This window comes from Convolutriloba macropyga, chromosome 6 (genome assembly GCF_964194025.1).
Source record: "Convolutriloba macropyga chromosome 6, txConMacr16.3, whole genome shotgun sequence".
Classification (NCBI taxonomy): Eukaryota; Metazoa; Xenacoelomorpha; order Acoela; family Convolutidae; genus Convolutriloba; species Convolutriloba macropyga.
The window spans coordinates 38335226-38349182 of record NC_134473.1 but is presented as its reverse complement, the minus strand read 5'-3'; the positions used below and the strand labels follow the sequence as shown (position 1 = coordinate 38349182).

General features: G+C 36.1%; 1 protein-coding gene across 1 annotated transcript in view; it reads left to right on the top strand.

Annotated features, from left to right (window-relative positions):
* The window catches only part of LOC142341310 (uncharacterized), a 216660-nt gene that overhangs the window by 99833 nt on the left and 102870 nt on the right, over positions 1 to 13957 (top strand). The window contains exons 22-23 of the mRNA XM_075392234.1: positions 7697 to 7914; positions 13619 to 13820. Of these exons, the coding sequence (XP_075248349.1) occupies positions 7697 to 7914; positions 13619 to 13820 (420 nt within the window). The remainder of the gene's footprint in view (positions 1 to 7696; positions 7915 to 13618; positions 13821 to 13957) is intronic.

Sequence of the window (13957 nt, the reverse complement as noted above, 5' to 3'; positions counted from 1 at the left end):
ACAGATAAATATGTCAATTAATTTCAGTCGTCTATCTTTCCAATTACTCTCTGAACTCTCCCCACCCCCTCCCCTACCCCCTCACGCAATCTCACTCCTCATCGACGCTATTTTTGCCATCGACATTTTTACTTTCTCCTTCACCCCCACTCAACAGTCTCATTTCTTATTATCATTAACATCTTCAGTATGCGAAACCAACCATCTCCTTTTCCTCCGCCGCTGCATTGAGCTTTCCCTTCCTCCTCTCAGTCACTACCCCCCCCCCCCCCCCCACCTTAACGTCCCATCAATAAGCAAACGATCATGCAGACATAAAGTAATCAAAAATCAAGCACAAAGCAATCATCAGAGACTTGCCATCTGAGAGCCAAGTTAAACGCAAATGCACAAAAAAAATTGCTTGCAAAAGCAGCGGACAAAGTATTGATGATGCGAACTCACTGAAAAAATGTGTGCAGAGTTTGGTTGTTTCCCTCCACGACGCCAGTCTTAACTACTAGATAATGAACTAGAATACGAAACACACGCACTTGCAGACAAAACAACACATGAGAACTAAAATCAGACGCACAGGAACGAACAAACAGATGCAAAAATACTGCTGTCACCCTGACTCAATGAATAACTCTTTTGGCTGAAGACCTAAAGATATAGCTCTCACCTCGGCGCAGTAATTACCTCTTTTAGTCGAAGACCTGACGTTCTTGGTTCGAGTCCAGCGAGGGCCACAGTCTTTGCAAAACGAACGTTCACTCAGGCGAAATAGAAACATAAACACACATTTACAAAACAAATGGAAAAAGCGGACGCTCTCAGTTTTGGCGCGATAGAGACATGCCGCTTGGACATGCCACTCAGTACTTTTCAAACATACGCTTCGAGAGGTCTCTAAACATGCAAAAACTTGTCGCTTAAACATGTTGCCTTATGATGTCAATATCATACATTTAAAAGTATAGATTCTTATTCTTGTTTCACTTATCCGATCTTAATGCATGTGTTATTATCAAAAACGTGGTCCATATTTTGAATAGTCAAAAAGGTATCAGAATCTTCAAAAAAAAGTATAATGAAAGAATCTTTTGCTTTTTTTTCCAGTACCACTCCGGCAAAAGGACGAATGATAATTTTCATAGGCAAAACGATCTTAAGAAGAGGAATATATGATAATCTGAAATCTGCTTTCAATAGCTTGTGTAAATTGAATTACGCTAGGGCCAAGAAACCAGATGCATCAACGTTTTAACTGGCATCTTGCAAAGGTCTTGGACTTTTCTCACTAAATGTTCAACAGTTTGTGCAAACGTTATATCAATCTTAGGCTGCAAAAATAGTGGTTTTTTTCTAGGTGAAAACTAAAGCCATCACCGGTTGACGCAATTATAATTAAATTTTTAACGTTTCTGTAGACTTCATGTTAGCAGGATTACAAACACTGTAGCGCAACAACCCCGATGAGGCGGGACGAGTTTTGGCACGATAGAGATTGAAGCTGTTAAAGCTCAAAAGATATTTGAGAGAATAAGAATTAATTTTAGGAGATTCAAAAGAGAAGAAAATTGTGTAGATTTTAGCAAAAATCAGCGGTATATATAGTCTAAAATATAAATATATCATTTACTGTGTACATTTGTTAAAAGGTTAATGTATCAAAAATCAGGCGATTTTGGGGCGTATGAGTGGGCGTCATTTCATTATTACATGCAAAAATTTAGTTCACTTGAGATGGTTCACAAAGTTGCATTTCCTATTCAATATTAGTAGATATCAATATTTGACAAACATACAGATCTACACTGATTTATATTCATTTTCGAAATTGTGAGCTGCAGTTGTCTTTATAAATCTGGTAAGTTCGTTTTCTTTCAGAGTTTATCAACATAAGTTAAGTTTCTAATCTCTAATATTTTTATAAGTTCTTTTCTGTGCTCCAATACCCCCACTCAGATTGTTGCCGCTAGGTAAGAATCTGGACTCGCCCAATAGTTGTTCTCGATGTTGTTCTACTTCATGCTGTGGCAAAGATCTGCCATTTCATCTGTTGGCGTGTAGATCAATTTGATTGAGTTTGGATCGTTTGTGAAGCACCGGGTTAGTTGCAAGCTTTATGCAACTCTGGTTGTCCTCTCCAATGGTTGTGGGCTCAAACTGTTCGTACCCCAGTTCTCTGAGAAGACCACGCAAGAAGATGGCTTCTTGCACCGCGGCAGCTAAACCCTGGTATTCTGCCTCACAAGATGAGAGTGACACTGTCGGTTGCTTCTTTACTTGCCAACTGACAGATCCCCCACTGTCTCCCAGTTTGAAATAGTATCCTGTGGTCGATCGTCTATCATTCACGTCTCCACTCCAGTCTGCATCTATTTCGCCAACTAGAGTGCTGTTGCTGGTTGATGGGAAAAAGAGTCTAAGAGATTTAGTATGTTGTAGGTATCTCAACACACGCTTGCCAGCATTGAGATGCTCAACAGTTGGGTCATTCATGAAGCGTGATAAGACATTTGTGATCCACATGATATCTGGTCTAGTTTGCTTAGCTAGGTAAAGTAATGAACCTACTAGACTTCTAAACTCATGTGAATCTACTCTTACTGAATCTTCCTGAGCTACTTCAAGTTTTAGGTTATTTTCGGCTGGCGTTTTGCTTGGTTTTTAGTCTTGCATATTGAACTGTTCTAAAATGTTTTGAGTGTACTTTTCTTGATCTAAAGTTATTCCTTTTTCTGTCTTCAGAATTCTCATTCCCAGAAACCATTCAAGATCTCCTCTGTCGTCCATTTTAAACTTTGATTTTAGTGAACTTTTCAATTTGTCGATCTCGGTTTGACTATTTCCTGCTATGACTAAGTCATCAACCCAGGTTAGAACATACAGCTTGTCATTTTCTTTGTTTTTTAGAAAAAGACAGTAATCGTGTTTACTTCTCTCAAAACCTTGCTGAATTAGAAAATTTGAAATCGCCTGATACCAATTTTTGGCTGCTTGCTTCAGTCCGTATATTGATTTTTTAAGCTTACAAACTAACTTGTTGCCATTGCTGTCTAACTTTTCAAAACCTTTTGGTTGCTCTAGATAGACTTCTTCGTCTATTTTAGGATGCAAATAAGCTGCTTTTACATCCATTTGTTTTAAAAAGAAGTTTTCGATAGCTGATAATTTTGAAGGTTTCAGGTTTGCTTGTGGGAGCAAGGGTATCCGAATATTCAATTCCCTCAATTTGTTTAAAACCTTTTGCTACATAACGAGCTTTAAACTTATCGATATTTCCGTTTGAATCATGTTTAATTTTGTACACCCATGGGCCAGTAATAATATTTTGTCCCTTTTCTTTTGGAACTAAGTCCCAAGGTTGTGTTTCATTTAAATTTTCTATCTCTGTTTTCATTGCTTCAAGCCATCTGTCTTTTTGTTCAGAATTAATAGCGTTTTCGAAATTTTCAGGCTCGATGAAATCTTTTGTTATTGTGCTTTGAACAGCATGAGAATAGCTTTTACCAAAACGTTCCGGAGGTGCTCGAGACCTATCACTTCGCTTAAGTTCTCTATCTTGAGCTGCTTCCTTTCTCAATCTTTCCATTTCATCGTACTCTGACCAAAGTTGGAAGGTCTTTTGGTCTCCTGAAGGAATTGCTATTTGACCTAGCTTACCTATCATTTGCAGTCTTGAGGGTTGTTTTACTTTTTTCTGTTGCGAATTTTTGACAGGTACTGGAATTTTTGTAGGCTTTCTTTCTATGTTTTTGACTGCGACATTTGAATTAAACTGTACATTAATTTTGGATTTTGGTTTGACGCTAGAACTTGGTTTTTCTTCTTTAATTTCTTGATCAACTTCAGTTTCTGAATTGTTTTCACTTTCTTGAACACTCTCTGTTTCAATTAATTCAACCTCTGAACTTAACTCACTTGAGGTGCTTGTATCCTGAAGTTCTTCTCTTACTTCGTCTAAGTCTAGATATAGAAAGCTGTCTTCTATATCTTCGGTTTCATTATGAAAACCTGGTAGATTGTTTTCATTGAACCTAACGTTTCTATGAGTGAAAATTTGCCTAGCTTTTATGTTTTGCAACAAATAAGCTGTTGTGTTATCAAAGTAACCAATGAACAGGCACTTAGTTGCTTTTGGATCAAACTTTGAATTCTTACTGGCATCACGATTTTTTGATTAGGCTACACAACCAAATACTTTTAGATGGTCGCTTCTTGGTTTTCTACCGAAAAATTTTTTAAGGGCTGATTTGGTAATTTTGTCTTTGACAACTAAATTTCTAGCATAACATGCTGTATCTACAGCTCGAACCCAATAGCTTTTTGGCAATTTTGAATCTAATAGAAGGCATCTTGCAGCCTCTACTACTGTTCTATTAAAACGTTCTGCAACACCATTTTGCTCGGGTGTTTAGGAATTGTGAACTCACGAGCTATTTCCTTGCTTATGCAAAATTTTTTAAAAGCTTTGTTTTTGTATTCTGTTCCATTATCAGTTCTCAAAATTTTTGGTCGGCCATATTGTGCAACATACTCTTTGAAAGTTTGCGATGCCTGCGTTTTGTATTTCATAAATTTTACTACTGCGTAGCCACTGAATTCGTCTATGAAACTAATTGCATATCTGTTGCCCCCTATACTTGATGGAATAACTGGCCCAATAACGTCAGAGTAAACTTTCTAGTTTTTGAGTTGCTTTGTTATCGCTCACTTTTGGAACAAGCGTTTTCGAAATTTTTCCCAAAGCACAAGTTTCACAAAAATCTGAAGCTTGGGAAGCTTCGTCTGTTGTATTTGCTACATCTCTAAAGTTCAAATGTCCAGGTCTTTTGTGCCAAGTTTTCCTTGACACATGCCCCACTTAAGTTTGAAACGTGGTGCTTATTTTCTTTTCTGTATGTTAAGAAGAACAATTTGCCTCTTCTTATCAGTCTGAAGCTTTCTTTGCTTCTGAGTTTTAGAACTGACTTAGCTTTTGTGTGAAATAATCCGTGTTGCTTTTGAACTAAACTTGAAACTGAAATTAAGTTTGTTTTGTACTCTGGTACATGCAGAATTTCTTCAAAAGTCAACTTATGTAGCACACCTTTAGTGTCTCGTGCTTCCACATCTACATCTCCTATTCCTTCAACTTTTGTTTTCCCTCCATCTGGATTGTTAAATGTGGTTTCTAGTTTTTGGTATTTTTTAAACCAAGTTTTATCTATCATCATGTGATCAGTACTGCCTGAATCGACTACTAAATCAGTTTTTGAAACTTCAAATGAGCTGTCAGCGCTTAAACTAGATGCTAAGCCTTTATGAGGACTTTTTTGTTGATGTTTATATGCACTTGCTAGGTGGCCTTTAGCCTTGCATATACTACTTAGAGCGTTGTCTTTTTTGTAACAACTAGCTGCTAAATGTCCAGGTTTGTTACAAAACACAATCTAGGGCCTTTGGAACTACTAGGCTTAGAAAAAGTCTTCCTAGGATGTGATTTGAATGACGAGTGTATACCAATTTGATGAGAAGCATTCTTTGCTGACATGGCAACGTGCTGATCCTCCTCCACATCATATCTCTGTCTGCGACTCTCCTCAAAGTTGGTGAGACGCTTCCTCAGTTCCCCAAAGTTCTCTGCAGGATTGAAGCTCTCCTGCACCACAAAATGCTCGTATCGTTGTGGAAGTCCGTTCAATACCATTTCATTAAACAGCGTCTCAAAAAGCTCCTCACCAGCATGATGCAATCGGGTGACCAGTTCTTGCGCTCTGATGAAGTACTGGTGGATGGCTTTGTCCTCTCGAAGTTGTAGTCTGGCCAACTGCCTCATCAGACTGATAACTGTGGTTGTCTCTTCGCTTCTGAAGCGTTGCTGGAGAAGTTGCCACGCTTTCTGGCCATCTCCAAGACCCTTACTGTTCACACAGTCATGTCGGATGAGCATGAGGCTGCTGGCATCTAGCGTCATTGCTAGGTAGCACCAAATCTGATTTTTGCTGCTCTCATCTTCCTGTACAGCTGTAGCGTTAGCTTGAGTCTGTGCCTCGTGTTCTCGCGTTTGCGCATCATTGGCATCTTCCCTCAGTGGTGCCGGCCTGTCAGGTAGCTCAATTGTGTCTGTGAGGGTTTCGAAGAGGCCCTTGGTTTGAGCAAAGGCAGAGAAACGAGTGCTCCATGTGGGGTAGTCCTCAGCCAACCCGCTAAACGTCATCCACTTCAAACTATTGTTTGATGGTTCCATTATGAAGTTTAAACTTCAACTTTTCTTTCACAATTTCTGATTTAGCTTTTATTTACGAGGGAAATCTCAAATTTTTTTAGCTTAAAACTCTGGTCAATCTAGAAAAGCTAAAACTGCCAACACTGAAACTACAATCTCAACCAAAACTCTATTAGCGTATCAACGGTCTGATGGCTGGGCCCATAACCTGTTAACAGGATTACGAACACTGTAGCGCAACAACCCCGATGAGGCGGGACGAGTTTTGGCACGTTAGGGATTGAAGTTTTTAAAGCTCAAAAGATATTTGAGAGAATAATAATTAATTTTAGGAGATTCAAAAGAGAAGAAAATTGTGTAGATTTTAGCAAAAATCAGCGGTATATATAGTCTAAAAGATAAATATAACATTTACAGTGTACATTTGTTAAAAGGTTAATGTATCAAAAATCAGGCGGTTTTGGGGCGTATGAGTGGGCGTCATTTCATTATTACATGCAAAAATTTAGTTCACTTGAGATGGTTCACAAAGTTGCATTTCCTATTCAATATTAGTAGATAAATATCAAAATTTGACAAACATACAGATCTAAACTGATTTATATTCATTTTCTAAATTGTGAGCTGCAGTTGTCATTAAAAATCTGGTAAGTTTGTTTTTTTTTCTGAGTTAATCAACATAAATTAAGTTTCTAAGCTCTAAGATATTTTTTGAGTTCTTTTCTGTGCACCAATACTTCATTTTTGTTACAAAATTCGATTAAATTGTTTTTTTAAAATCTTAATTTTGCCTTATACGTTAATAAGGATTAAAAATTATATAAGGTCTTATTGTATAATAATTTAGTAAGGATCTTTGAAAAAGCGAGAACTATCTTATTAGATAATACACAGCAAAAGATCGCCTAAATAGGATTTTTGTATATGAGCTGATACGCTCTCATAGGAAAACAATTATTGATCAGCTTATCGGATATTTGATAGTACTACTGATTTGAGAAAGTTGATTGGTTGAAATATTCAACTTGGCGTATTTTGACCAAGACATTTTTATTCTTTGTAATTTTACAATTGCTTGTTGCTGATTTTTTTTTCATTTTCGCTTTCATGTTAGCCGTCAATATAATGCAACTTTGTACGGTTACCTGGTGAGGCGGTTAATCATATCAACAAGCTGTTAAAGTTAACTGTCTTAAGTAACTACTTTACGTGGTTGAGAACAAAAACTGAAGTTAACCCAAAGCATTTTGGACCAACAGTCAAAAATACCCAAAAAAACAACGTTCAGCGTATAAATAGGTAAGACTTGTCCGATTTAAGAAGTGTGTCAACGGCTAAATAATTGTTTGACCCGAGTATTCAGGTGTCGCAAAAGTATATGCAAAAAGGTGATACTGGAAGCTTATGTTCTCGGCATATTTTTCCAGCAACTTTCAGCGCATTTCTTACAAATATTCAGCGCTTTTTGTCACATTAACTGCCGCACACAACATTTTTTAGCCTACGAGGTGGCAATCGGATTCTCAAACTGGGTGGCTGCCTCTGGTGTGAGGGCACACAATTTCACGTCCCTTTCCGCCTCCACTTGCTATGGACTTAATGTGAGGGCAAAAGTGGACTGCGACAACACTGCCACTTTCGCACCTAACCAGCCACAATATTCCGACACTCTGGCCATTAGCCAATGTACTAAACCAAGTCCATGTGTTATCTCCGCGGTAAGCGATAGTTAATCAGTGTGAATAGTATAGCTGTTCGCCATTTTTTTGTTTGCTTCTTACAAAATTTCATCCTAAACTACGTCTGATCGGTGAGACCCAGGGTCTGGCTCTGGGTCTGTTAGCTCAGACCTTGATTGAGAAGAATCGGTTCGGTCTTGTCGGTCCTGACTTTCGGTGTGTTTGGTTCTGACTCTCTCCTCTGTGACAGGAATCCGTTTGGACCATAACTGGGTTGGTTCGAGGACTTTACCATAGAATAGACAATTGCTTAATATTGATCTTTTTCCGTTATCATTTTTTCCTCCAAACTTTTGGTTATTTAACATAAAATAGTTGCTGTTTATTCAATTTCAAAACTCTACCTTCTAAACTATACTCTATGTGATAATAAATAATACTCAAGATGTTCACATAAGGCCACGTTCAGATAATATCTGCAGATTTCTCTGTCTCCCTTTTCCAATTGTGGAGGCGATTGTTAAAAAGATCACTCCGCCTAGATGTTGGCTGATTGATAACTCCACCTCTATTCAGACATATTCTATCGTCCAACTTGCATTTGCCAACAATGATAATTTACAATCATAGCTCGAATTTAGGCTCGTGTTCTGTACACTCTGAATTGGAACAAGAAAATGCTTTCTCAAATAGTTGGCAACAATCGCACTAATCCATACGATTTGGAATCATGGCGAATCTGTGTTGTCTGATCATATATAGTTCATATTCCTACTACCTAAACTCGGGTTCTGTTCATAACCCGTTCGACTAGATCCGCGTCCAACAGAACATTACGAGTTTCTGCATTACTTACTTATTTATTGGAATTTACGGTAGCTTTAATTATTACTTTTTACTATCCAAAAAATGCATTCGGCAATGTTTGCATTTTGCTTGATTCGGCTAATTGAGTACCAGATTGGAAATCTTCTTTCATAAACTTGGTATGCATACAGATGAAGGTTCCAAAATAATAAAACCAAAAAGTTAAGGAAAACAATTTTATTGGTTGGTTTTCTGCAGTCATTTCATATTACTTAATTGTGACTGGGAAATCAAAATACGAACAAAAATTAAGTCACGCTATGTTAACTGTAAACAAACGGTGTTTACTAAGCTTTAAATGAGTATTTTATTCAATTAGCCACGGCTAATGGGCCATTATCGTGCCTCAGGGGTCGGTGGGACTTGATATTGCTCTATCACAGCCGAATAAAATAATGCAGACAATAGTTTTTATATAAAGCCAATTTTATTTATCTTTCGTTAGAAAGTGTAATTTCAACTATCAAGTCTAATTTCCGGCTATGTGGGCCTTCTGCTAGCTTATATGCCAGCTGACATGAATCTCCCTGAAATAACCTTTTTCTTTTCAATTAAACCAATCAGGTTAGAGAAAGAAATGAATCTATTAACGCAGATCTATTAAAAAGAAGGCTCTACTGAAAATGTCAGACATATAAAAATTTGAAATAATGTGCTATTGCTGGCCGATCAGAACTGAGAAAATATAAAGTTTTCTGATTGGCTTATTGCTCCGATGATGTATCCGACAATTTTTACTAATTTAAAATCTGATGTAGACATTAACATAAGTATGCTCAAAAATTAGGTTTATTGATCTCATTTTCGGTTGTGATAGATTCACATCAAGTCGCACGGGCAGCTGAGAAAAACTATGGCCCACGAGGCATGAAATGACCGAACGATTAAAATCACAATAAAATAAAATTAGGTTGATTTTAGGCCAACAAAACGCCTTCTTCTACAGTACCCCGCATGTAATATTTTGTACAGTAAAATATGTCTGGTTCAAAACTCGTCACCTTCCTGGGCATACTTATGTTTAAATTCTAGTTGAAAACAACAAAATTTTGTTCTGTGTATCAATGAGCACTGAGCCGATGAGATCAAAGATTGGTGTATTTTTCCCCCCTTAATCGTGAGTGGACGGCAAAAATTTTTTTTATCTTTTTTGATATGTCTGCCATGTTCACTGGCACCATCTCTGCATCTGGGGCATTTTTACCAATGAGGTGTTTAACGAAATGAGAAAAAGAAGCCAGGTTGTGGCCACAGATAGACATACGTTCTTTTTCTGTAAAATTTTTCTGAGAGTTAATAAAAATTACGTTTCTTACAGTATTTAAAGTGATTAATGAGAGAGCGGGAAATATTAGGCTTTACTTCTTATTTTCTTATATTGCTCGATGCTTATTTGGCTAGATTGGCCTTCCCCGCCATCTCTCTTACTTCCGTCTACTATTTTTTATCTCGGGTCAATCACGATACAATTTTCCGTTATGCAATTTCAATCTCCGGTCAATCACGATATGATTTTCTGTAATACAATTTTCTCATAAAAGTTGTCTAATAATTCTTAGTAACCATATTAGGTCATATATAATTTATATGATTTCTGAGTAATTTTACAAAGACCATTTATGATTTTTTGGAAATCCTACAGGAATCATGCACAATTTTGAAAGCCGAAAAATTTTTCGGTAGAAGTTGAAAAAAATTATTGGGAATCATACAAGGTCACATGTGATACGTGAAGCATTGACTGGTGCTACCGCCATATAATGTAGTCTGAGAGAATTTAAATTGAACATATCGCATTTGCAGTCTAGTTTTGACTATTTGTGTAAGGTAAACCAGTAACTTTGGATTTTGTGCTTAATTAGCAAAAGATTTTTGCAAAAGTTGTATGCAAAAAATTTCTGTGCAAGTTTCTTATAAGTAACAAAGAGGCTCGGTAATGTGCGTGCGCACATAAGGTTCCGACCCCGCTCATCCACATTCTTGACTTAATTGGCTACCAAAATAAGAAAAAATAGAAAACTTTCGAAAACATACATATGGCTCAATAAACAACCAATGGATTACAATAATGCCAAGCTAGAGGGCCGATAAACGTTGTTGGTAATAGGACTGCTAGAAAGGAAAACAATGAATATCAGACAACAAACATTGTATACGACCAAAACTCGATGTCTATAATAAAAAAAAAACATTAAAAAAAATCAAACTCGCATCCGATAAAACCTAAACATTTTAATATATACTTCTTTAAAAAAAGATAAGTCACTTGTCCTCAATGCGACGGGTTAACAGCTCGAAAAAAAGAGCAAAGAGATGCGACGCTCAAAAATACCTTTATTTTCGAAAACAATTAATTTCACCGTTATTAATGTCATTAGATAGCAACTGAAATCCTTAAAATGTTAAGTTATATCTCTATAGGAAGCAATTGAGACATTTCTTTATCTAATGTTCGACTGCGCAAAATTTCCGATCCAATTGGACCAACGGTTATTGTTATAAATTAATAAACGGTTATAAAATTGTTAAAAAAAGAACAAAAATCCTATAAAATGTACAAATAAAAAAAATCTCAAACATTTTATAAAATCTCGTAGTAACAGTAGTAACAAAGTCGAGAAACGATTGTTTGAAGCTAAGATCGTTTTAGAGATTAAATTATAGCTCACTAGCTGTGACCTGCGTTTGCAGAGAGTGAGCTACATTTCGACCGAAAAACTATTAAAAAATGACGAAGTTCAAAAACCCAATAATGTTTTTGAAAACAAATTTTTTCAAAAGTCATAACAGACATAAGACTTCAATAAACAGCCATGGATTAATTTTCAATACCTCAGGAAGCCAATTGGGCCCGTTAATAATGAGATTAAGTCACGACCCCACAAAATAACAAATAAATAAAGAAGCCAAAACTTCAAATAATTTTACGAGTACGAGATCACACTGTTCAAGACACTATAAATATAAGATTTTACCTGCAAGAACTGTAAACCGTCATATCTTCTCGTCTCAACATCAAAGGTTCTTCCTTATAAAAGGACTAAATAGACATGACAACAAAAAAAAACAAAAATTGAACAGAATAGAAATCTGGAGAACTTTTTTATGAAATTAATGGTCGAACCAAAAAATCACAACGTGTAACCAAGCGCCAAAAAACAGTTTGAATCAACAGAATTTATTGAGACTTCTAATAAATGAGATTGAGTAACGAAAATGAAAGCAAAAAGGATACTTTTGAAAAAAAATCTTTTTTTAAAAATTCAATTTGAAAGTCATTAAAACAAACAGGTATAAACTGAAATCTTTAACTAGGCTGATTTATACGTCCTAGGGAAGCAATTGAGACAGTTATATGGCGTACAACGACAAAAAGAAAGACATAGGCAAAAAAATTCCACAAAATTTTGCGAGATAATTGTTCCGCAGCCCCAAAAGCATAAACTATATTACAACAATGAACATATCCAGATACGCCTTTTTGCCACGCTATCCATCTTCCCTACATTGCTTTTCTTGAATTGGACTTCTCAGCAATGCGATAGTTGGACAAGGAAACAAAATGAACTGATAAAATATGCAATTGTGCTCAAAAATAAAAAAAATTGAAAACGCATTGTTTGAACATGAAACTGTTATGGATATTAATTTATAATCCACAGGGAGTCAATTTCTTTCTGTTTTCACTGAGACTGCGCCCAAAGTTGAGAGAAATAAGATAAAATAGTGGCAAAGTTCAAAAATTGACCCATATTTTCTTAATTTAAATATACTCAAAGTCAAGACATTAGATAACAACTGAAAGAATTGTCTAGGTTCATTTATAGCTCCCAAATGATAACTGGATCCTTTATTGGGAACAATAAGTCATTGTGCTATAAAAAAAGATCAAATGAAAGCAAAACTCAAGATGTCCATAACGTTTTTACGAAAACAATTGGTGGGAGTCATAAAAACCATGAGATTCACTCTGATACCGTAATATAATCGCGTTGGGCATGGTTTATTATAAACAATATCTGTCCTTAATTGAGCCCTGATTTGAAATTCTTGTCAGTAATTTACATAAAAAACATTTACATAGCGAAAATTTTTTTAAAAAAAGGTCGCGCCACATTGAATTCCTAAAAAATTTTATTGTAGCGATCCATGGTGAGATCAAGATCAGCCCCGATAATTCTGCGCGTCTAACAATATACTAATTTGTTCAAATGGCGAAATAAATCACTTTTTTAACAAATTTTCAGAGTTTTTTTTAACAAAAAAAGGTCTGAATTTTGAAAAATTTAGCTCAAATTCTAGCCAAAAAACTCAGATCTAACAATTCAGCAACCTTCCTCTATCTTTAGAAATAATATAAACAACACTACAGTTAACAATTTGAAGAAATTGTAAGCAAAATGGACAAAAATTTGGTCAAAAATACCGAAAATGTGAATAAAAACGGCTGAATTTCGTGTTATATTCACAAAACTCAAAATCTCGATAACTCTTTATGAAAAGCGAAAATTGAAAAAATCTTTCTAATTCCATATTCTTCGCTGGACGGGCTTTTCAATGATACCACTCACAACTCTCTACGATGATTATCTCGATCGGCCAAAATCTCGATCGGCCACTTGATTATATAGTTCCTCCCCCACTAAAGTGGGTCGGAACAAAAAAGTATGATTCTTCGTAATCATACTGGGATTACATACGATTTCTTTGGTTTCATACTAAAGTATCAAATTATATATTACGATCCTTGTATTAAATCAAAGAAACTTCAACGAGATTTTATATATATATATATATATATATATATATATATATAATGATATTATGACACTAAAAAATATAAAAATATATAAGATGTAGTTATTTTTGTTCACAGGTGGATCCCTTGGACATTTCAGTATTCAACTATTCCAGAAAGCTTAACATTCAGATGCAGCTCATCACTGCGCACACCTACACTCTCTTCAGAGATGGCGCATCCTTCCTCACCAACATACCCAGCAACTCTCCTTTCTACACTGACGACAAAATTAAATCGGGTTCTGCTCACTGTTACAGATGTGCGGCTACACGTAATGGTGAGGCGACTGCAATATCACTTCTCAGGCGATCGCCAAATTGGTCGACAGGAGTTTAGCCGACAATAAAAAAAATGAGAATTTGAGCCGACAACTCGACTGCCAAGCAATCGTATTAATTGAACAGACTAGTGATA